Source organism: Pantherophis guttatus, chromosome 4, assembly GCF_059756535.1.
Source record: "Pantherophis guttatus breed Tessera chromosome 4, ASM5975653v1, whole genome shotgun sequence".
Lineage (NCBI taxonomy): Eukaryota > Metazoa > Chordata > Lepidosauria > Squamata > Colubridae > Pantherophis > Pantherophis guttatus.
The window spans coordinates 40,312,988-40,339,122 of record NC_142066.1 but is presented as its reverse complement, the minus strand read 5'-3'; the positions used below and the strand labels follow the sequence as shown (position 1 = coordinate 40,339,122).

Here is a 26,135-nt window from a genome sequence, read left to right as displayed (position 1 = left end):
GGATACTAGTAGCATACTTAATTTTCCTTTTGTGCTGAATAGAGATGAGGTGATTCTTACTCTGTGGTGCTTACACTAGTTCCGGAGCAGGTGACTGAACTAATCATATTCTTTGCACTCTCAATCTTTTTGTCAGAAATTAAAATTATCACACCACAATTCTGAAGTGTTTTCTAGAGATTGGAAAGTGGAAACAATCAGGATGTAAAACTGCTGATCGACATTTTTTTTTTAGATCAGTATTTCCAAACCTTGGCAGATTCTAGTTTTTTAGCAATGGCCTTCTGCCTGGGGAATTCTGGAAGGTCCTGTGACTGAATGCTCTGTGATGGAATGCTTAACCAACAAATGCTCTGTCTTACACATTGTGTAATGTAATTGCACAATTACATTAAATAATTGTGTAATGTAATATAATGTAATTGTGTGATGGAATGCTCAACAAATGCTCTGTCTTACACATTGGCAAAAAAAATAAGAACAAAATACAAGCTGGGTGGATATGACCTCGTAGACGACCCTCACTCTGTCAAGGACCTTGGAGTACTCATCTCTAATGATCTAAGTGCCAGAGCTCACTGTAACAGCATTGCCAAAAAGGCATTATGAGTTGTTAACCTAACCTTGTGAAGCTTCTTCTCTGATAATATTGTACTGCAAATTAGGGCATACAAAACCTTTGCTAGACCAATTCTCGAATACAGCTCATCTGTCTGGAATCCACGCTGCAGATCGGACATTAATACAATTGAGCAAGTCCAGAGATATTTCACGAGAAGTGTCCTCCACTCCTCTGCTCACAACAGAATACCTTATGCCACCAGGTTTGAAATTTTGGCCTTAGACAACTTAGAACTATGCCGCCTTCGGTCTGACCTAAGCTTAGTACACAAAATTACAGTATCTGCTACAATGTCCTACTGTCAATGACTACTTGAGCTTCAACCACAATAATACATGAGCACACAATAGATACAAACTTAAAATAAACCGCTCCAAACTCGATTGCAGAAAATACGACTTCAGCAACAGAGTGGTCAATGTCTGGAATGCATTACCTGACTGTGGCTTCATCCCAAAACCCCTATAACTTTAACCTTAGACTGTCTACTGTTGACCTCACCCCTTTCCTAAGAGGTCTGTAAGGGGCGTTCATAAGTGTACCAACATGCCTATCATCCCTGTCCTACTGTTCCCATTTATTCGTATCCATTTCATGTATTCATAATCATATTTATACTTATATCTGTTACCTTATACATGCTTGACAAAAATAAATAAAGAAATAAAATAAATAAAATGTAATGAGAAGGTGGATCCCCAGGAGGGAGGAGGTGCATTCTAGAGGAGTAAGAGGCAACTATGTGTGAGACAAAAAGAGGGTGAAGACACCCCCTCCCTAATATTAAACAGAGTATACGATAGGTGCAGATATTGGAGAGCTCAATCTGGCAAGATTTTGTCTATGAGTGTGAAACAATAAAGAACTTGGTTTAAAAGTATTACTATCTATTATTCTTGGTTTTAGGCGTGACAGGTCCACACACCTCAGGGCTACAGAATTGGGAATCTGTAAATGTTAATATTTTTCCCCAATGAACTGAATGGCCATAGGTATTATTTGTAGAATCAAGCATGGTTTCCAGCCCTTGTCCTTTGTCTGGCCACAATGAACTTGTTCTTTTGAATTGGATTCCATGAATGAATGCACAAACCTAAATGCAGGAATTTTACTTATTCTATTATCCTCTAGTAAAGGCTTTCTCTGTCATATGTAAGCTAAAAGAATATACTATATTTCGTCCCTATACAATGTAGTTACAGAGTCAAGAGATAAAATCAAAAATAAATTTCTGAGGTTGGAAGCTGTTTACTGGATTTAAATGATAACAGATTTTTTTAACTGACATTAAATGATTCCTCACAATAATTTTAAAAATTGATCATGAGAAATGAATCACATCAATTCTGATTTTTAAAAATAAACCTCAGCATTCCCACTTTCCCTTTGGCTCTATTAGACTTTTAATTCTTGCATAGATAGCAATAACTCAATAAAATGTGTGTTACAAGAAGCAAATGGAGCAGAAGATCTGTGTATTTGTACTGAAACTTCCTTTAAGATGAATTCCAGTTACCCTTCACAGGAAAAGTACACAAACTTTGCTATGCAAAGTCAAGCACTTAAGTGGAACACAATACCTGCCACACTGCTGCGACAGAGGTTGTCTATTTCATACATATTGTGGTGCATACACATATTTACCTCCCTCTACTCCAAAGCAAACAGTTCATGGGAATACAGAAAGGCTCTTTATTAGGAGAAAGAAAAGAATAAAAATAAAATTAACTTTTCTAAATGTCCTCAAGTTTGGTATGTATTTTGTCAGATTATCCAATATAATTACTCTACCCTTAGGCTACAGTCAAGAAACACCAAGCTATATTCCTGAATTGCTATCCCACAAAAGAATGATGATGTGTTATCTTTTGAAGTCCTTTTCAGAGTTTCCGTTTCTTCTCTGTGATAGAATGGTAGATCTCCAGAGTCAGTGGCACAAAGTTCTTTTCTGAATTGTCTAAGAAAAATAGGGGATCTGTGATGGTGATAGGGTCAAATTCTTCCTTCACCAACTGGGTTTTGCATTGCTTGAAAGTCCCTGTGATCTCTAAGGCCTCCTGTGGTGAAAAGGAGCAAATCAACCAATCATTCCACTGCTCTCCTAAAGCACACCAAACATGGCAGAATTAAAAGTATTGGGAGAAGACACCATTATTATCGAATACATGCTGCACTTTTTCCAGAGTGCCCGTCAATTATATGGGGGTGGATGATGGAATAGATGAAGCGGAGAATTTCATTTGCACCAGGTTGGTAAATATCATATCACATATATCTTGTATAAGATAGAACATTGTCATTTTATTAGTGCAGGCAGCAAGCATATCATCATCATTTAAAAAAAAACCCACAACCTTTTAAGTACAAATAAGCATTTATATTATTGTTCAGTTGGGATCCAAAAGCAGCTTGGAAAGCTGATTTAAATTAGAAAATGATAGAAGAATTAAATTATCTTTCCTATAAAACTGCTAATTTTATTATAGCTTTGCCATCTTACCGGTATATATACTTCGCCTCATTCAGGCACATTTTGCTGCAATAGTGGGATAGGTTCTTGAATTCCATCACTCACCTTGATAATTAACTGGAATAAATATCAACTTTATAAGGAGGCAGAGGCAGAGGCTGCCTTAGGCAGAAGAAGCTGGGAACTGACAAGAGGCTGCTGGAGGAAACAATAATGTGCCACATGGTCTTGACAAATTTAAGATGTGTGGACTTCAATTTCCAGAATTCCCCATCCAGCAGCTCCCAATATTGGAAGTTGAAGTTCACACATCTAGATGCCAAGTTTAAGAAACACTGTACTAAGACAACCCAGATCCAATTAAGGCGGTAGCAGGATCAAAACTTCGTCACTCGTGAATTCTATCTGTCTGTTTTTGATTGTTATAAATCCCATCAAAGTTTATTCACATTATATCACTTTATCAGTAAAACAACAGGGGGACAGAGAAGAGTCTCACCTGGATACGAATAAAGTGAGGTATAGCATAGCTTGGCAGGTAATTTTTGGTATGTTCATATAACTGCTTCCCATCAAAAGATTCTCCTTCCTTTAATCGTATTGCTGCCATCCCAATCTTTCCTTCGTGCCCTAGAAAATATCAGAATGGTCAAATGCCTCTTCAGAATAAGAAGACACAGTTTTGCACTGGAGGAATAGCAAGAGAAAAGGGGTTGGTTTAACCTTTTGCCTTCCAATTGTTTTTCTCCTGTGAATTCCAGAGCCCCTCTTTGGGGAGTCAGTAGTAGCCCATTCATTGTAAAATGAAGAAATAAATACTTACACAAATACTTTACTCTGATGTCATATAAAATACTGCAAGTTATAAAAGAAGCATCTAAAACTCCATGGATATAATGGATAGCTATAAAAGTAAGCCAATTTGTTTATTCCACTGTACTATAGGAAGTCCTCAAGTTAAGGCCATTTGTTTAGCAACTATTTGAAGTTACAAAACCATTGAATAAAGGGACTGGCTATTTTTTTAAAAAAAGGAAAAAGAGTGAATGGGAGCAAAACCTTTGTGGGATATGCCTGTCCTTAAAAAAAATCAGAAATCTGACTGCAAAAATCATTGCCAGAATAATTTATTTTGGCAGTGTGATTTTGTGCCATTTTGTGGGAACTAGGCAGGAAGCTGAAGTGAAAAGGAGACTGTTACCCAGAAGGCCTTCCTTTCTGTCCACGCTGAGCCATATTTGTGTATGTGTGTGTGTGTGTGTGAGACAGAGAGTTTGGGGGGGAGGTATCTGGAAAATCTCACTGCCAGAGATTGTAATTATATAATGTTGGCATCTCCATTCCCAGTTTTTGAGATGCTAAAACTAAACTATAGCCCATGGACTGCGGGTTCAATATATCTGTTGTAAGAATTTAATACCTGCTCTAATATAATATACCTGTTCTAATATGAATTGTAACTGTGCAGGATAACAACTATCATCCAGTTGGTATGACCCACTTGATTAGAAAAGATCCTGCAAAAAATTCAAGGTGGTATCAATGTTTCAATAACTCAATGACCCCAAATTAATATTTAACTTATTTCTCCATGTAAAAAGCTGATTCAAATGTTTTCTTTATGAACCTTGACATAACTGGAAAGGACAAACTGATCATTCAGATCAAATGTGATTTTAAACAAAACAAACTGGAAAAACAACTCCTATCCCCACCCCTCTTAAATGTTCTCTAAAATCTGGCTACCAAAGAGAACCCTGCATTTTTATTTTCCTGCAACTACTATGAATCATGGTAATAAAATATAAAGCAACAGAAAAAGATTGGTAACAATGCTTAAACTAGCAATCTCTATTTCTGTCTCCCTTTGAAAATAAAAACAAGAATCAAGACATCAAACTTTGAACAAATACTAGGTAATGTTATCAGGTGTTGTTATATTTAAATACACACCCGCAGAAACATAGATATTCAATAACCATGTAACCATTCATAATTATTCTGCCAAAATTTAACATCCATACGGTCTCCTTTCTGAATATTTTTGTCTTTAAATTTTTACAGTTGTAAAAATTTCCATGCCTAGGAAACCTATTCACATTTTTTTGTTAAGCATTAAGTTCATGTTATTAAAATATGCTCTAATTTTTAGCTTCAGTTTTTAAGTAGTTAGCATTTCACAATAAACTAGCCTTTTTTTTTATTAGCATGTGTTATAACCATTTCAAAAATACTTGCGTTCACTATTATTATTCAAGAAAATAAGAGCAACATCCCTAAGAATTCTGACTGATAGGTCATGCAATGCCTGGTATGATTCTGGGCAATATTCTTTTATGACATTAGAAATAGATTTTTTAAAGAATACATTTCAATCTACCTGGCACAGGTACTCCATATACATTTACTTCTTGAATAAATTCCAGCATAACAAGAATTGTCTCAACTTCTGTGGTAGCTACATTCTCTCCTTTCCACCTACAAGACAGTGAAAAAGAAATTATTAACCACCATTTGTTCATTTTATAACTGAATTTGCCCCCCCAAAATACCCATATTTTTCCGAGTATAAAACGCACCCTTTTTCCCCCTCTAAAAGGGGGTGAAAATTTAGGTGCGTCTTACACACCAAATGTAGCTCCGTCCACCCACTGGCCTCTACCCTTTGGCCTCTGCCTCCCAGCAATTTACCTTCTTGCAGCAAGCAGCAAGAAGAAACAGCCCATTTCAGCTTCAGCACAGCCTAATTAGCACAAGTTGATTGTCTTTGGATCGGCCTGCGGCTCACAGCTGTTTTGCGCAGGCCTCTGCTGCTTGCTGTAAGGAGGTAAATTGCTGGGAGCAGGGTTTTTTTTCTTGTGTTAATCAAGCTATGCTGAAAACGAAAATGAAAGTAAAGCAGGCTATTTGCTGTTAGCTGCAATGAGGCAAAATTGCTGGGAAGCAGAGGCAGATTTCTTTTTCTTCTTTTCCTCACCAAAAAATGTAAGTGCATCTTATAGTCCGGAGCGTCTTATACTCCGAAAAATATGGTAAATAAATTTATTTATTAGTAAAGCATGATTGTAAACCTCAGATGAAGCCCTTTCTGTGTTCCCTCACAATACCAGCCCTGATTTATAGCAGATTCAGACTGGAGACTTCCAGCTTCACAAATTATTTCTTGGTTTACTTTCCATCTTTGAAATGCTCAAGCTACTATATTCCTGTGTCTTTCTAAATCTGGAGATCACATTCAGCTAAAGTTCGGAAGCTTTTTGCTTAATCCTCACTAAAATTCTGCACTGGTATAGCACACATACCTGTGCACATTAAAATAAAATAAAATAAAATAATAAAATAAAATAAAATAAAATAAAATAAAATAAAATAAAATAAAATAAAATAAAATAAAATAAAATAAAATAAAATAAAATAAAATAATAACAAACATTGTAAGCCGCCCTGAGTCTTCGGAGAAGGGCGGCATATAAATCAAATTAAAAATAAAAAAATAAAAAAATAAGGGAGGGAGGGAAGGAAGGAAGGCAGAAAGGCAGGCAGGCAGGACAGAATCTATAATGTGACTCTGTCCAGTTAGTGTTATCATATCATATTCAGATATATGGAATGCAGATTCTGCAGTCAAAAGATTGCTCATTGCTGTCTTTAGCTGCTTGTTCCTGGGCATGAACTGGCTGGAAATGAAACTGGTTTAAGAAAGCCTTTTCTGGCTTTCATTCACTTCTGCCACTGTGCCCACAGGTGTGCTGCTTTGATGATAATTAGCACAGCCCTCCATTGCTGGTCTCCCACCCTTCTTTTTCTCTTCCAACGAAGCTTAGAAAAGAGACCACCCAGCACCCTAGAATAAAATGGTTGCTGAAAGAAAACACACACTGGCCAGTTGGAATAGAAACTTTAATATATGACAAAATAAAAAAGTAGCAGACAGTCAGCACTGTCTTTTTTGCCCAAAATGGTCAGTTTTAGAGTCTAGAAGTTAAGGCACCAGGCCAAAAATCAGGAGTCCATAAATTCTAATCCTGCCTTAACTATGAAATTCACCTGGGTCACTTTAGGCCAGGTCATTCCCTCTCAGTCCAATCCTCCTCACAGGTTTGTTGTGGGGGGGGGAAAGGGAAAAGGAAGAAGTTTTAGGTATGTCTGTTGTCTTGATTTATTTATAAAAATGCTAAAAAGGTGGGAACAAGCAGGGAATGGATATCAGCTTTTAGTGTCTGTGGGACTCACCGGAAGGTATCTCCCACTCGGTCCTGGAAGTATAGAAATCCATCGTGATCTTGCATCAAGAGGTCACCACTGTTAAAGTAGCTGTCTCCTTTCTCTAGGACATTCTGGAGAAGCTTCTTCTTTGTTTTCTCATGATCTCCTGCATAGCCATAGAAGGGAGTCTTCTCAGTGATCTTGCCTACTAGTAAACCTGTTTCACCTGCAGTTAGGAATCAATTAATCAATTAATATTCATTCTCAAGCAAGCACATTTATTTCCATGTATTTCCCTTTGGGTTTTCCAGAAAACATTTTAATTTTTTTTTTAATTTAAAAAAAAAAACAAAGATTGATTTACTTATTTAATTTGGTAAGTTACTAAAAACAACTTTGCCATATTAATTCTGGCTATGATATATGTATGTGAAAAATGTTTCTAATTCTCAAAAGTAATAAATTACATTCAAGCGTTTGCTTTTATGTGGAGGAAAGCATAGTTCTAGAAAAGTGAACTTAATGTAGCCTTCTTATTGATAGCCAAAAATTTACGAAACTTTTTTCTAATTGATTGATGCAACCCTTTCTGTTGATTCCCTTTTTTAAGCTTGTGAACTCTAAACCTCTTCAACTTATGACCACAATTGAGCCCAACATTTCTGTTGCTAAGTGAGAGATTGGATAAATGAGTTTTGCCTCATTTTACGACCTTTCTTGCTACATTTGTTAAATGTATCATTGCAGTGGGAAAAGCAGTAATACCAGCCCTTACAAAGGAGACAAAGGGGCTGCCACTTTATTTTCTTTGCCCTGTATTTTGTGCTCCCTGCCCCAACCATAGTGAAGGAAAAAATCCATAAGGTCATTCATTTTTCAGTGGCTACGGGCAGGAAAAATGAAAGAACAACAGAGACATTATAAATGTATTCAATTCTTTTTTAAACCCATCCAGGTTAGTACCATAGTCATCACATCTGTCATATTAACAAATGAATAGTGTACAATTGGAGGGCCTGAACTACACTTGACCTTTCTTTGGGACCAAGAAAACAAAATTAGACAATTTAATTTACATTTTAATAACATCTTTATTACTCATTCATTTAATTGTTCTACATTTATCACTGAAAGACCTGAAGTTACAGCCACAGGTGAACTTATGTGCTGCATAGGGAAAAAAATTAGGATATATTCTAATGTACACATTAGAACTGGCCTGGGGCTTTTGTATTGAAAATCCAAGCTCAAGAGTAATGCTAGTTTCAAACACATCTCTAAAAAGAAGCCAAGGCTTTGCTGGATGATCAGTCTTTCTGTCACTTAAGTCATCTAGTCTGGTAGCACCTTTTCCAACAAGTTTTATTAGAAAGCTATAGGCAATTGTGAGTTTAACTCACTTCATTGGATGCACAGAGCATCCTGGGAAATTAAAATGCTCTGACATCACTTGTCCTTCTTTTGAGTCTCAACAGCAGACTTAGGTCTATTAATTATTTTGCACAAAATTTGCCTGTTTATCCTATGCAGAAGCCACAGGGTAAACTCAGACATCAGTTTCCTTCTGATTTTTGCCATCTCAATCTAACATAACCAATTTCTACAATATCAGGTCTTCACATGGAAGAAAGAGATGATCGGGGCTGCTTTGGTTGTTGTAGCTATTGAAAATCGATGTGCACAGACTTGTTTATATATTTGCAATGCTTGTAGAGAACGTACAACAAATTAATATATACCCTGTCTAAGCCAATAATTGAGCACAGACTCAGCTGATCATTTCCTGGTTAGCACCAAGGGCCTCTCTCTCCACTGCTCAGATCCACAATAAACATGTAAATTCCATTTTTCCTCCATAAAACAATAAACTGACTTTTGTGAATTTGTCATCTGTAATCTCCAGATATTTTAATCTCTTTTCCCAGGCATGAAGTGCAGCCTTCATATTGATATCCCAAGAGCTGGGAGGTAGGATGAATCAGATTTCTCGAGATGTTTCATGTAACCACTCCTATGAAACTGAACTTGCAACTCATTCACTGCTGTGATCAAGTGACTGTTCTGTCGAAAACTCATACGTGGCATGGAGACAACCAGAGGTGGGTTTCAGCAGGTTCTGACTAGTTCTGGAGAACTGGTAGCAGAAATTTTGAGTAGTTCAGAGAACCGGTAGTAAAAATTCTGACTGGCCCCACCCTCATCTATTCTCTGCCTCCCAGGACCCAGCTGATCGGGAGGAAATGGGGATTTTGCAGTAACCTTCCCCTGGATTGGAGAGGGAAGGGAGATTTTGCAGTATCCTTCCCCTGCCACGCCCACCAAGCCACACCCACCAAGCCATGCCATGCCATGCCCACCAAGCCACACCCACAGAACCAGTAGTAAAAAAATTTGAAACCCACCACCGGAGACAACCAAGGACTTAACCCCCAAAGGTTTGTATCTGACCTCTGGCATGGAGAGGAGGACCCATTTCATCATAGGAAGTAGCATAACGTTGCTTTTGCAAAGTCCAATTCATTTCCAAATGTAAATTTTATTAACATACCTGGGGCCACCGGGACACAGTATCCTTTTTCATTCCTTACAACCTCATTCTGGTCAACATCATATTTAATTAGTTCAAAGTTTGCCACCTTCTGAAGCAGAACAGACAGAAATTGGTAAGAGACACAAGGCAGAAATTCTAAGCAACTCCAGCAGTAGATCACAAAGAACCCCACAACTCTTTGGGTGCCCCTGGAACAAATGCTCCCAATTTGATGACAGTCAGTTGGAAGCAATTGTTCAAGGAGCACCCAAATGCCCCTAAATGATAGGATAATAATATTCTATACTTTTATTCAAAAATTAAAATTAATACAGTAGGTGATGATTTTGGGGTGTTTTTACTGTATGTTTTAAAATAGAAATCCTCAAAGGAAACAAAACCCAGGAGATGGTCTGTTCTCAATCTTTTCAGGAATATAAATTGCATCCTTGCCATTTCCTCTTCAGAGTACTGATTTAGCATCTCCAAATGTACAGTTCATAAAACTGTCTTTCCTCCAATAGCATCAAGGCATCTATGTAGCCCTCTCCCACCTTACCCAAATCGCACTTAGAGGCTGATTGAGCTGGATACACTTAGAGGCTGAATGACCTGAGTATACCCAATAGATTTTGTAGCTGATCTGAGATCTAAATCAAGGTTTCCATTTTTTAAGATACTGATCTTTTTTCAGGACTAGCATCTAATAGAGGCCTGAGATACAGTCCTTATCACATCATCCCTCCTAATATCTCAGACCAACTGGACCTTCAAACACTCTCCAAAGCTTTGAAGAGAGAGCATTTGGAGCTAGAGTTTATCTATAGCACTGTGCAACTTCATCTGAACTCAATATAAGGGTGGTCTGGAATGAAAGCTGGTTTGTCCACTGACAGTCTTTTGCAGTTTTGTAGTAGTGAAAAAACATTATTTGGTTTTCTGGCGTGCAAGGATCAGAGAACAACAGAGATTTGTACTGCCTGCTGCTGATCGATAAATTTGAAGCCTTTTCTCTTTTTTTACACGTGGATGACATAGATCAGGGATTGCAAACCTTTTCAGCACTGAGTGGCCAAACCAAAATGTGCGTGCATGTGCGTGTATGTGCGCATGCCAGAGCACCAGAAACCAGCTGGCCAGTGCATACAGGCCTATTTTTTGGCCATTTTTTGCTGGGGGGTTTTTGGCCATTTTCCGGCCGTTTTCAGGCTGTTTTTCAGGCCATTTTCAGGCTGTTTTCAGGCCATTTTCCTGCGCTCCAGCACCCGCAAAGACCAGCTGGCTGGCGCTCATGGAAACCAGAAGAGCAGCTGCGAACAGTGTGTGTGCCCACAGAGAGGGCTCTATGTGCCACCTCTGGCACTCTTGCCATAGGTTCAGCATCACGGACATAAATTATCAAGGATCCGCAAGACAACCATTTTACTACACCAGCAGAACAATTCATTTGTCCCCCTCCCCATATGTATGGATTGGCCAGATGATGTCACTATTATCTAGTACATAGTCCAATTTGTATACCCTCTTCCACATAATCTTTCCCTACCAGCCAAGATTGCGGGGGAGGGGGTGTTACTCAGAACTAGGAGGGGGAGGAAGTTTCTACAAAGATATCACCTTCAGACATAAAACAACTATAAAGCAAACAGTTTTTCTAGTCTTGAACATTCATTTCCAACCTCTTGCCTCCCAGGACGTTTCTACAAACATGAGTGAGCTAAAAACAAAATACTCCTATAAGTAATTCAGGTGGAAGTAATCCATCACCAATCACCAAAAGAATGAGAAGCATTGTAAGTAGCTTTTTTCCCAAGAGGCAAAAGAGAATGAAATTTCCATTTGTCATCTAGATTTTTCACCCCAACATGACTGTTGCCTCTCAGATGCCTGAATTCAAGATATGATGGAAAGACTGACAAGCATTCATGTGATCATAAAAGATACGCAAGGCATTGGGAAGGGAATGAAGAACTTTAGGGGACAAGTGAACTTAGTGAGGTGAATTAGTATTCCCATTGAAAACAAGACTCAGGAAAATTGAAAAGTTTTTTCTAGTGAACTTTTGCTGGCAACACTGATCCATGTATGGGATTTCAAATTGGTGCAAACGTATAGAAAGAAGGATGATTTTGCAGATGTAGAATTCATCTCACTAAGGTGGGAAATTAGTGATAGGTGGCGGCAACTGGTGGGGATAGGTGGTGGCAACCCCTGCCACCTGGAACAGGCCGAAAATGGAATGCACAGAGGCCAAAAATGGGGCATGCGGAGGCCAAAAAAGTGGTGTGCAGAGGCCAAAAATGGAGCGCACAGAGGCCGAAAATGGGACACGCAGAGGCAGCAATAGACGGCAGTGACGGCAGCCTAGAACAGCTGATCAACGGTATTCTGTGAGGCTGATCCAACCGCCAATTAGCTGCTTGTGCTAAATCAGGCTGCGATAATGTGCTGAAGCTGTTTGCTGTTTGCTGCAAGATAAACACTGATGGATATTGGGAGGCAGAGGCAGATTTTTTTTTCTTGTTTTCCTCCCCAAAAGCTAGGTGCATCTTATGGTCCGGTGCATCTTATAGTGCAAAAAATATGGTATGTTTTTGGAAAACAGTTGACTAACCTGATCAGAAGGGTTTTGAACTAAAATAAAGGGAGGAGTAATAAGAGCATGGATGAATAATACATTGGCAAGTAATAAATTGAACACATTAGGAAAGCAAAACAATTGGGAAGTGACTAATTTAAGTTTAATAAAGGGGGAAAGGAGCCTTGGTGGCGCAGCAAACTAAAGCACTGTTAACTAATACTAGCTGCCTGCAATTACTGCAAGTGCAAATCTCACCAGGCTCAAGGTTGACTCACCCTTCCATCCTTTTGAGGTAGGTAAAATGAGGACCTGGTTTGTGGGGGCAATAAGCTGACTTTGTATAAAAAAGAACACTGCTTAGGGGGGCCCCCGAAAGTATAAGAAAAAGGAAAAAGGAAATTGAACATAGGGAGTCTATCCAATTGTCTCAAATACCTCTATACAAAAGTACTCTATAGGTAACAAGCAAGATAAGCTGAGTGTCATGAGGCACAAAATCAAGTATGATATAACAGGGATCACAAAAACATGGTGGATGAATTCCAGTGGTAAAACATCGGATTTGATGGGTGCACTTCTTAATGGTAACACTTGGGTTAAAATAAGCTAACAGAGGGGGTGGCTTACTTGAAAACTGCCATAGATAATCAAATGAGTCACAAGTGATAGATGAAAATTGAAGCAGATAACTGAAGCTTCAAAAAAGAATGATATGACTACGATAGAAACTTTTAAATCCTTTTGATGTCTGCTTTAATTCTGTCAAATACAGATAAATGCTTGACATTTTTTTTCGTTCAAAAGGCTCAGAAATGTAAATCTAAATATGTCCTTACTAATAAGAAGGAATTAGCTAATAATGTTAAAGCGCTGAAGACTCCAAGTGCAAATGACCCGATGTTAGAGTTGCTAATTTTAATACACAGTATATATATTTAAAAACTAATTAAAAACTAGTTAACTACATGCCATGGATTTTAGAAAGGCCAATTTTAACAATGAGAGAGAAAGAGAGAGCTCTTTAATACTTGACCTACTCCTTAACAATGGAAATCAACTGGATAACTTCTTTCAAGCCTAGGATAAAGGCAATGACAAACCACTTGCAAAAAACCTGGAACTGCAAAGGCGCCAGAGGAGTGCTGTCACCTCCTTCAGGAAAAAGGATTTCAATAATCATCAACCAGTGACATAATATCAATATCTAAATAGTTGTTAGAGCAGATGATAAAACAGGGCTTTTGTAAGCATCTTGAAAACAATATCAGGATTGCTAGGAATCAACATGATATTGCCCAGAATAGGTCAGATGGAACAAATATTGTCTCTTTCTTTGACAAAGCAATTACCTTGGCAGATAAATAACAGAAAAGAACAACAGAATTGGAAGGGACCTTGAACCCTCAGGTCAAGCAAGAAACCCTACACTATTTCAGAAAAATGATTGTCCTATCTCTTCATAAAAGAAGATAAAGAGAATGTTGTGAATATATTTACCTTAGTTTCAGCAAAGAAATTGACTTCTTAACTTCAGAGATTCAGCATTCATAGCTGAAGGTAAAGAGCAGAAAGCAGTAGGGTCCTACTGGGTTCTGTTTTGGGCCAATATTAGTCAATCTTTTTATGAGTGACTGGATTAACCAAATTGATGAGCTGCTTATTAAATCTGCTGATGACAAAAAACTGGAAGATGTAACCAGCATCCAGAATGATAGAATAAGACCAAACTAGAGTCTAATCTAGTTGAAAGACTGCAGGAGAAGGAACAAGTTGTCCTTCAACTGGAAAACATTATATTTAAATAGTAAGATGTAAAATTCATAGAAATTGGAAGCATTACACCAGAAAAGATCTTGGTTGTGATAATTAACAATAAGCTGTACATCAATGTAAGATGGCTAATATTTTTGGAGGAGAAGAAGAAGCAATGTATCAAAGATGTGTGAAATCTCACATTGCCTTGTGGAAGGCTGGGCTTTATTACATAACAGAACAATAATATTTGTTCAGATCACAGAGTTAAAAAATCTAATCCCTCCCTCAGGATTCTTCCAAATGGGGATGTCACTCCATTAATGGAACAAGGGGCCCCCTCTCCATTCTCATGGTCTTATCATTGATGTGGGTGTAATTGTACTAGGTCCCAGTTCTCCTGTCACATTTGCCCAAATAATTTAAAGCAAGTAGAAGCAAAGATCTGCCATGAAGAGAAAGCAGAATAGGAAATGATAATTGATGGATCTATAATATTATCTCAAAGACCTCAAGCTACTAATCACAAGGTATTTGATTCAAATCTCATCTTTTCATGTTTGTTATCTATTTGTCTGAAATAATATTGTATCTTTTACAGAATTGTTATAGTGGTTATAGAGGGTCAGTAACACATTTCAGTGTAAACAAATGTTAAATATTATTATGAGGTATAATATATTATCCCAATGATTTATTGTGCTTCAAATGTGCTTGACTTCAGTCCTAGCAACTGACATACTGCTGCATAAACAGAGTTGTTGGGAATTTGAGCTATTACAAAATCACTATTATTTATAGAGATTAAACTAACCTATTAACATCTTATTAACATAAAGAGTCCCTCTTAAAGGGAGATGGGTGGTTTAGTTATATGAAATATAAACAAACAAACAAACATTCCTGCCAAAAATCTGAGGTGAGTTGACTGGAAAAAGGGAGATGATTATACAGGTATTTAGTTGTATATAAATATGACAGCCTCTAGATTCTGATTATGCTCAACAGGACTATTTCATCATTTAATAAGATGGCCCCATACTGGGAATACTACAGTTGCCAAAACTGATATTCTTTTTGTAACATGTATCTGAAGTGTATGGCATTTCATACAATACTTTGTCCATTTAAAACTAAGAGCTTCTTTTAGCGTTCACGTACATCCATGTTTCTTAACCTTGGCAGTTTTAAGATGGGTAGACTTCAACTCCCAGAATTCCCCCATCAGTCCATCTATCTTAAAGTTGCCAAGATTGAGAAATACTGATATAGATATTGAAAAGATGGGTTCAACCAGATCTAACATCAGAAAAGTAATATATCACTTCTCCGGACAAAACAATTCCTATAATTTCCAAGCAGACTTGAATTATAAGAATCAAAGTTCAAGCAATAATTCTAAATTGAAGGTACTGCAACGGTAACTGGGCTTGTGTTTTAATCTATCCGCTTCCTAGATTCTCATCAATATGTCTGCAACATCCCAGTTTAATTTTGTTACCTTATAGAGGAAGTTAATCCTTCCTATAGCACCAACTTTCCCAATGTAGTTAATAAAGCCCAAATTGCCTTCTGTAGCTCCATAGAACTCATAGACCTTAAGGCATCCAAATCGGCACAGAAATTCTTTCCAGATCTCTCTCTTCATGCCATTGCCTATGGCCAGTCTCACACTATGGTCACGATCATTGTCCTTCTGCAAGAGGATTAGCAAGAGAATCTTTACAACATTCATTAACATTTATTAAAATATGGTTTCTTTGTCATCTATGCTAAGTAAGAGTCAAACATTATTCTTTTTATTCCTAAAATATCTTGGCTAGATTGCTATATTACGGTTGGTAAGGGTGCATAGGAAAAACACGCACCATACTAGGTGACTTTGATGCTGTACTTTTTGCACATGCATATTGCACACCCTAATTCTAAATTGGCTGGAATGGTTGCAGTGATGTTTGGTTGACATAGATCAAGATCGGAAAATCTTTTGCCTACAGTCTGAATGCAGCCTATGAGAAATTCTGTGCTTTCTATTAGATTCCCACCAAATTCCAACCATTCTTTAAGACCTCACCCATTCTCCTTGCCCCCTACATTTTTTAGTCTGAGCCAAAAGAAAATACAGGTTGTCCTCCACTTACAACCAGCTGTTTAGTGACCATTTGAAGTCACAACAGACTCCCCAAAAGCTACTTATTATCTGCGCCCCCTGGTCATATGACCAAATTTTGGGCACTCACCTATCAGTTCACATTTATGGCTGTTTGCAGCATCCCATGGTTACATGACCACGATTTACAACAGTTTTGCCAAAAATCAAGATTTACTACCAGTTTCTTGCAAAAACTGCCCTAAAGCAAACAATGGGTTTAACTATTGCAATGTTCACTTAATGACCTCAGCATTTGCTTAGCAACTGCTATGGAAAAGGTCATAAAATCAAGTCATACGGTGACCCAGTTTACAACCATCATTACTTACATCACATTTTGAACACTACCTCTACCTCTTCTTTCATACCAGCAGCTGACTGCAAAGAGATTTTCTTAGGCAAAATTGTAAATATACTCCATTAAACTCATAGTTGCATAGGTTCTCCTCCCCTCCTGAGGGCTAACCCTTATCCCCCAGTACTAAATCCATTCCTCAGAACTGCAGGTGTAAAGTACAATGTTATTTTAAAACAGACTCCATTGTGATCAAGGGAGAAATGTCAAGGCCTCAAGGTAGCTAGAGGGACATTTTTGAACAAAGGTGCTATTGGAAACTGAAAGATTGTTTCCTCAAAACAAACAACAGACACAATAGGTTTTCAAAATAAATCTCTACTTGAGGTCATTGGAGGTAATTTAAAGCCTAATTTCCAAGTGTGAGATTAGAAAGGGCAGGGTTTTCAGGAATGTATGAATGCAGAAGTTAATGTGTAAATGGAGTATTTATGTATGGACAATAAAGTTATATACCCAAGGTACAAGGAAAATGGCAGAATTATTCATTTGCATTCTTTGAAATTCTTCAGCTCTTCATCTCCCTACCCCACTCATCAAATTTATTTATTCATTAATCTATTTATTACTTTATTTATATGCCTTTTCTAATTACCTTTGGTGTATTACATAAATAGCGCATTGTTTCGCCCACATATTGGATTACAGAAACCTGATATCGCCTGCAGTCATTCCAGAAATTTGAAACAGAGAACTTCGGCCCTAAAACACATGTAGCTCCTTATGAAAAAAAACAAAACAAATAAGGTTGTATGTCATAGTATAACTAAGCAACAGAAAAAATATGTTCCAATCAAAAAATGGAACAACAGACTTAGATACCATCAAATCAAACTAAAGTATGGGATTTGGGAGTTTCTCCTGTATCTCAGGCCTGCCAAAAACCATCATCTCCTTGACTGAGTGCTAAAAACAGTATCTGGAAGAAAGAATTCCAAATGGAAGATAGTTTTCATCAGAAAAACAGTGTGGGCTGAAGGGGTGATAAGCATTTTGCAGATCTGACAGCTGTTATTTCTTCCAAATAAAATGTGGCCACTAAAGAATACTTTTGAAAAATCAAACCCTGTGTTTTTGTCTATTGATCTCTTTGAACAAATGACTCATCATGTTTTCTTTAAGGCCCATTTTTGTTATATTTAAATTCTCTGCCTCTCTCTTTTTCTTCGTTTTCTTCAAATTCTGGGTTTAGATATTTAGTTTGCAGATTCTGGGAATTTGTAATCCCAATACTTCTGGAAGAAACCAGATTGGGATGGTCCAGATTGTGAGTGGCATCCTTCCTTTTTGATGTTGTTTTTGACCATTTCTTCCTACTTGGACTATATTTGTTTATTAATTCCATATTTAGATATATCAAATGATATGTACTATGATTTTGCATTGAAATTTAGACTTTGGAATAAAGCATGTGCGTACCATATTTCTTTCTTTTCCATGATCCATGTTTAGACAATCCAGTAACCAGAGACCTCTGAGTCAAAACAACTTACAAATCAGTTTTTTAAATAAATTAAACAAACTATTCATGTATTCTAACTCTCTTCCCTTCTCTCCCCCTACCTGTTTCTCTCACAGCTCTCATGTACTTATTGATGGATAGGTGATACGTACCAACCTCCATGCAACCTCCAATTCCAATAAGAAGCGCAGCTGAATGGTACAGGGGCAGCGGTGTGTAGATAATGTCCTTGGCACTGATGTCACACAAGGTGAATATCTTTGATATCAAGAGCAGCTTCATTTGGCTGATGATAGCAGCTTTTGGTAGTCCTTAAGGGAAAAGGAAGGGAGCATAAGCTATGGAACAGCACCTATTCAATCTTCTTTCTAAAAAGCTAAAATGCATCAGTCCTAATTATTAATTGAATGAGAGACCACCAGAGCTGTAAACTAATCTTGGAATGTGACAAAAAGATGCTGGAAGACATTAGCAAACTACTTCTGTTTGTTGCTAAGAAAACAACAGCAAGGCTCCATACTGTCACCAAGGGTCAAGCTTAGCTGAAACTTGATAATGCTTTAATTAGCTTCTCATCTATATAGTCATTTAAGATTTTGTGGGTAACTCAAGGCCACAGTCTGATGGTGGTGGTGGTGGTGATTTTCTGGGGGAGAGGTTCCCTTATCTTGGGATTTTTTTCAGATTGATTTTTTAATAAATTATATTATACTAAGGCTACTAAGCCTATTTGAAGTCATGTTTTTGTATGTTTCCTATCTCAGAACGATGGAAAGCAAGTAGGTAGAGATTATTTCTAAAGTTGCAAAAAAGAGTTTCATATATGGCCAAGTTCTAAATTAAGGTAAGGCTATTTTTCACTTGACATAATGCACATCTGCTTCATTCTTTTTGAATATGCACCAGCCAGTCTTCAAATGGAGAGAGATTCAGAGATTCCTAGACTTTCTCTTTAGTCCTTCAGACATTTAGCACATTAAAAAATTGTTCCTTCTTACCTGTGGTTCCAGAAGTAAAAATGTACACAGATGTAGATTTAATTGTGACATTTGCTCTGTAGGAAGCAGGCACAGGTTCATCTGAACTCAGTTTAACCTGTCCAAGTAATGCCTCTATACCATCAGAGGGGGAATCATCACTGAGATAGAAAACCTGTAACCCTTCATCCTTTAAATCAGGCAGAACATCTTCAATGGCATTTTTAAAATCTGAAAAGAAGAATGAAGGTAGAGCTTTGACTGAATCTTATTTCCTACCCTTATTTTGCTAACTGCATTATTCCACACATAAGCAAGCAATAATAAATTAAAATTCTGCTTGAGTTGAACTTGTTTACTTTATAGCTCATGAATGAATCATGGGCAGATTCTTGATTTTAGCTGTTGGTTATAGGTAAATCAATTCAAATCTTTCTGAACTGCCTTTCTAGATATTACAATGTCTAATTGCTTCTTGATAGAACCACTCTTTTATGAGTTAAGAGATTCCGGCTTCTTTTTCACATAAGTTTCCTGTAATGTTTCACTGAATTAGAATCAAGACTTAAAAGTTTTTAAGCGCATTATCAACTCTATTGGTTTATTTAATTCTGATTGCTCTTCCATTCCACTAGAATGAATTATAATTAACTTTCTCAACTGCAGGAGTGTGTATTTCCCTATTTCCATTCTACATTTATGGAAGTGCATTATCTCTTCTTACAATATTAGGATTATCTGGCAGTATTCTAGAAATATAATTCTACCACTTCAGTAAATCCTTTCTCTCTGGTCAGTCTAATAGCACAGAGGTTCCCAGTACTTAAGATTTAGTGGTGGCAAAGTATAGAAAACATTCCTCCAAAGTATTTTTTGCTCTCCAACTACCAGATAAATTTTTACATTAAAAGAATTATTCAGTTCAGTTTTTACTTTATGTTGCTATACTTTGAATTATTTTAAAATATGTCTAAAATTAAGGAACTTTTCAGAGTTTTTCTGCATTAGATATTGACAGTCATTCAGAAGATCTGCCCTTCTAAGTCCTTAGGCAATGATTTGGGCAACCAGATGTTGCAGGAAGCACCAAATCTGTCTCCTTCATCTACCAGTTGTAATATATTGCTATAGGAACGTTATAACATAGCAGTACTATCACTACCCACCCACTTTCAGGGAAGTGACCAGACCCGGCTAGTTTAGCAATGGCCTATTCCTACACCCAGAAGAGACAAAACAGGTCCTGTAATTAGAGGAAGATTAGAGTAGTTATGTCATTCATGAACCAATCCTTAAGGTTGTATCATGCTTCAACTTTGATTGCCAAAACTTATTTTGGAGTGTGGGAAGGATGTCTAGGAACATGAATGGATCTGTGGAAAAGTTGAGAACCATACTTTCTCAGGGAAGAGATGCTAGCTTTGTCAACAATCAGCAGTAACCCAGCTTCACAGATGAAAAATGCAAGACAAGAGTCTGTCAAACTGTAGGAAGGCTGGGATAAAGAATTATAAAGAAGGAGAGGGGCAACCATGCTGATCGATGGCAATTAACTGTTTTAGGTGGCTCTATCTTATTATTTCACCCAAAAAAAATTATTTAGCTGTGTCATGTTTTGCACCTGAGCCCAAGTCTTGTCAAGACAGACCAAATTGAGAATTTGGAAATATCTGCTGATTTAGTGAGATTGATAGCAGCATCAGACTGCAATCCCTTAAAGCAGCAGCATCTTTTTCTAATACTGTTCTTCACAGCCCATCATTTTCAGAATATTCATTTTCTGACCTATAAGGACAACACATTTTATTAGCCGCAAAGTACATATCATAGACATAAGAGTTGGGTCAACATGTTATTATAGTGGAAGGAATTTATATTACACCAAGCACTTTTGCTCCTTGAAGTGGCACATCTTCTGCTGTGCTTATCAAAGAAGTTGAGCACAAGCTGCAGAGAAGGTGCTACTCAACACTTTTTTGACTAACAAGTTCTGACATTTGCCTTGGGCCATTTCAAAGCTGCCCAGTTGGAAGTATTTCAGATAATGCTAAGGGAGAAAGCTGAGAGGAGCCCTTAGTATTGGTCCAAAGTCATTCAAATTACTTCATCAAATGATTGTTGGTTGTTTTTCCACTGGCAGGTTATGTGGGATGGGAAGCAAATGCAGAGAAGGGAATTGACCAAGTGTCCAATAATCTGGATTATTCCAGATTCAGGTTTGAAGGGTAGTATCAGTTGCCTGATTACTGAGGCAGAACAGGGTCAGAGATAGGCCTCATAACATTAAAATAGTGGATGTGATGGAATGATCAAAACTCTGTCCTTTTTTAACATGCATCCAATGGATGTAAGAAGGAATCAGTAAAGAGAATATTTGTAGCTCAGAGTTTAAATGAGGGGTCTTTGGTGCTCTCTGAGGTTGCCTGTTTTCTTGTAAACATTTCATTACCCAAACTAGGTAACATCATCAGTGCTAGTAGTGGAAGTGTGCCTGCAAGCAAATTTTTCCCATTTGCGTGCTTTCTGAAGTGTTTGATGCCCATAAATGGTACCAATAAAGGAGAATATTTATAGCTCAGAGTTCAAATGAGGGGTCCTTGGTGCTCCCTAAACTTGGTTGTTTTCCTGCAGAAGCTTCATTACCCAAACTGGGTAATATCATCAGTGCCATCAGTATTGCTAAGTAGCACTGATGCTGTTACCTAGTTTGGGTAATGAAATATCTGCAAGAAAACAACCAAGCTCAGAGAACACCAAGGACCCCTCAAGAAGGAATCAGACTTGAGTCACTTTAGTCATATCCATCATTTGATTTTGTTAGTGCCTGTGGAAACCCTGAGCAGGGCAGCACCATTTATGTCAGCATACTTATCTCCTGATTCAAGGACTGCAGGAATGAAAGCTAATATGACCATGAGGAAGAATCCTAATTTTAACAAAAATATGTATGACATGATAGTTATCTGCTGAAAAAGCATTGGGGACATTGCATAAGGGACTTCACATCAGGGACATTCACCTATCAAAAAGAAAAAGAAAAGCAGGGTATTTTGCATCTGCAAAATAATTGTCACTGCAAGAATAATTTACTTTTTTATTAAGCAAAAGCAAAACAAAAATCCCAACTCTTTGCACCATAACAAGATTAATAGCTTTGTCTCTCTAGAATTTATGTGCATAAGTCCATATGGGAGTGGGTGAGTGGTGGTTCTCACCATTGGGAAACTGGCTTGTTCACAACCTTTACAAACATCATGGACTAAAAAGGAAAATTGCTTCATCCAAAGGTTGAGACATATCCCTGTCCAGCCAGGAGTACATCAGCTCATCTGACCAACAGAAGCAATAGCAAGGGTCTACGCAGTTGGAGCACTGATGCAAAGGTTGCATAAGCATCCCCCTGAGGGTTCCCTTTCTCCCCCTCAGGCAGGAGATGAGAAGAATTTGACAGCGGGAAAAATGTTGTCAGGACATGTTTGAATTATAGTTTCTTGCAAATAGGAAAAAGTTCATTGTTGTGGTAATGGTCTGTTCAGATGAGATTGCAAAACATTATTAGTGTTTTTTTTCCCCTGTTACATTCATTTCCACTTTCTTTTGGCATTCAGTTCAAATATTAAGTTGCTCTCTTTTCTTTTCAGGCAAAAGTGTTTTCTAAATTGCTTTTATAGTATTTCTTTTTTCTTCTCTCTTTCCAGGAACCTCACTGTTTTTCCCCCATGAAGAAAGTTTTTTCCCATGAAGAAAAAAAAATACAAAATAAGGAATAACAGAATATATGCAGAAAATAACAGAATATATAAATATACTGTTCAAAAAAATAAAGGGAACACAAGCAGAAGACATCCGAGAGCTGAATGAATGAAATAGCCTTATTAAATACTTTGTTACATACAGTACTTTATACACTGCTCAAACAACTAAAGGGAACACAAAACTACTGTATGTAACGAACAAAGTATTTAATAAGGCTATTCCATTCATTCAGATCTCGGATGTCTTCTGCTTGTGTTCCCTTTAGTTTTTTGAGCAGTGTATATAAATAACAAAATAACAGAAAAGAAAACCAGTTTTAAGTTCTTGAATCATTCTTTTGAAAAAGAGCAAATATTTTGATAGTTAACTAAGGTTTTGAATTCATAGCAGCAGGACACTGCACAAAACTTGGAGGTAAGCAAGTAGGTGGTGAAATCAGTTCAAGCCAGGGTAAAAGAGAAAACTTCATTTCATCTGCTATCTTTTCTGCCACAAAACTGAGATTTAGGATGGAGTATATTCTAGGTAAAGTGAATTAACTCAGACCTTAAGGAGAATTCAATTTCTAGAATCCCTGTGTTTGAGACTAACAGAAACAGAGCTGCAGATCTTTGACTAGACTTAAGCTAGGAATCTTTTTTTACAACTTTACAGAACCTATGAAGATTAACATGAAACAAATAAAAGTGCTCAGTCACAGATATGTGCATAATACAAAGGGACTCATTAAAGCAAATAGGAAAGGTCAAAGATCACTGAGATTCCCTCCCCTCAAGAGAGCTGAAATCAAGCAGCCTCAGACTCATAGTGAAAATATACATTTCATCAGTGGTAGGATTCAAATAATTCAACAACCGGTTCTCTGCCCTAATGATTTCTTCCAACAACCAGTTCACCAAACTGCTCAGAAAGTTAACAATCAGTTCTCCCGAAGTGGTGCAAACTGGCTGAATCCCACCACTGCATTTCAAGATCAGTGGACATAACTTTTTGGTTTAGCTCACCTGGGGTTGTCAGAAGCACTTTGGCATTGCAGGTTTTCAACACATGCAGCAAAGATTTTAATCGGATGTTATAATTGATGCATGCCATGGTGCAGCCAATCTTCTCCAAGCCCATCCAGATCCAGATATAGGCAGGGATATTCTTCAAGAAAACAGCCATGGTTTCCCCTTCTTTCAGCTTCACGTAGCCTTTCAGCACTCTGGCCATTTGGTTGCTACGTCTGTCAATGTCGTGATAGGAATAAATTTCATCTTCAAAGAGAATGAAAGGCTTCTCTGGATGTTTCAGGACCTTGTCTAAAAAACAGCTCAGGAGTGTGAATGGTGGATTACGCCGCAAATTCTTTTGGGACTTGTATCCCGTCCACATGAGAGAGAAAAAGAAGCGTAGGTCCAGCCAAAGATAAGGCAAAAAAATATTGCCCAGCAGAGGGACAAGGATAAAAACCCCAAGCAAAATTGTATAAAAGTGAAGCATGTCTACACACTGGTCTGAGATCCAGCACTCTGGAAGCAACAGGCACACGCTGGCAGTTGTGTAGAATGAAATCAAATAGCAATGAAGGGAGAATCTTTGCTCCTCCCCTTCCTCCTTCCTTGCAGAAATGTCCTTGGCTGCCTGCCAGTAAATTTTAACCCTCATCAAATGCTTTCTTGGATTTTTGTCTAGTTCATTGCTGAGAATGGTGTGGATCTACTCATCTGAGGATTAAAACAAAGCCAGAATGAAAAGCCTGTCCTAATTAATTAATGGCGATCTTCACAACTCAGCATTCATAATAATTTTCCATGTCCACATCTTTCCAAAAACTTTGAATGCATTTCAAGTATAACATTGCAAAAAAGTTTATTCAGTTCCTTCTGCACTTGACAAAAAGTAAACATGTGGGTACCACTGGTTTTGCTCTGTATTATTATTTGTCAATGCTAATTCAAATAATTTGTTTTGCAAAATACACATGATCTTTAAGGTAAACTACAGGTAGTACACATTTGGAACAGAATTTCCATTTATAAGCAAGGTGGTTGTTAAGCAAGCTGTGCCCAATTTTGCAACCTTTTTTGCCCCTGTGGTAAGGCAAATCATTGCAGTTGTTTAGTGAATCATGCAGTCATTAAGTTTATCCAGCTAATCCATTCACTTTGCTTGTTAGAAGCAGACTGGGAAGGTCACAAATGGCAATCACATGAACCTGAGACATTGCAAACATCATAAATACATATCAATTGCCAAGCATGCACATTTTGATCATCTAACTATGGGGATGCTATGACAGTCATAAGTACAAGGACTGGGTGTAAGTCACTTTACAGAGTAACTGTTGGAAGGGACCTTGGATGTTCAAGCAGGAAAAACTATACCATTTCAGACAAATAAAAACTGGATGCAATATTTGAAGTGTGATCTCATTTATTTATTTATTTATTTTATTTTATTGGATTTCTATACTGCCCTACTCCCAAAGGACTCAGGGCGGTGAACAGCCACAGAATAAAACACATAAATACAAAAATTTAAAATAGAATAAAAACGAATTAAATAATTTGGCTGAACAAATTTAAAATACCCCATAATTTAAAAACAAATTAAAATTTACATTCAAAAAGGGGAGAAGATTTAGGCCAGGCCAGCTTGATGAAATAAAAGAGTCTTAAGCGCGCGACAGAAGGTGCGCAGATCCAGGATCCTCCGTATCTCCGGGGGGAGCTCATTCCAGATTGTAGGTGCCCCCACAGAGAAGGCTCTCTCCCTAGGGACCGCCAGTCGACTGTTTGGCCAATGGCACCCAGAGGAGCCCCTCTCTATGGGAGCGTACTGGCCGGTGGGAGGCTATTGGTGGTAGGAGGCGGTCCCGTAAATAACCAGGTCCTAAGCCATGGAGCGCTTTAAAGGCATTATGAAGGCATTATAAAGTACTAATACCAGTAATCCTCAATTTACAACCACAGTTGAGCCCAAAATTTATGTTGCTAAGTGACTGAATTGTTAAGTGGGTTTTACCCCATTTTACAATCTATCTTTCCACATTTTTGTTAAGTGAATCACTGAAATTATTAAGTTAGTAACACGGTTGTTAAATGAATCTGCCTTCCCTGTTGACTTGCTTGCCAGAAGTTTGCAAAAAGTTATCACATGACCCCAGAAAACTGCAACCACCATAAATTTAAGTTATTTGTTAAGCATCCAAATATAAATCATGTGGTCATGGGGATGTTGCAATGGTCATTGTGAAAAATTGTCACTTTTTTTCAGTGCTGTTGAACTGT

At 37.6% G+C, this 26,135-nt stretch overlaps 1 protein-coding gene across 1 annotated transcript; it reads right to left on the bottom strand.

The window, feature by feature from the left end:
• Window positions 1-1,850: 1,850 nt before the first annotated feature.
• Window positions 1,851-24,423, bottom strand: SLC27A5 (solute carrier family 27 member 5). Its single transcript, XM_034423145.2, has 10 exons — window positions 23,868-24,423; window positions 19,129-19,338; window positions 18,283-18,441; window positions 17,264-17,388; window positions 15,663-15,857; window positions 9,847-9,937; window positions 7,326-7,524; window positions 5,473-5,570; window positions 3,592-3,722; window positions 1,851-2,679 (listed from the first exon to the last, which is right to left on the bottom strand). Exons 1-10 carry the CDS (start codon window positions 24,343-24,345, stop codon window positions 2,503-2,505), a joined length of 1,863 nt encoding a protein of 620 aa, XP_034279036.1. The 5' UTR covers window positions 24,346-24,423; the 3' UTR covers window positions 1,851-2,502.
• Window positions 24,424-26,135: the final 1,712 nt, after the last annotated feature.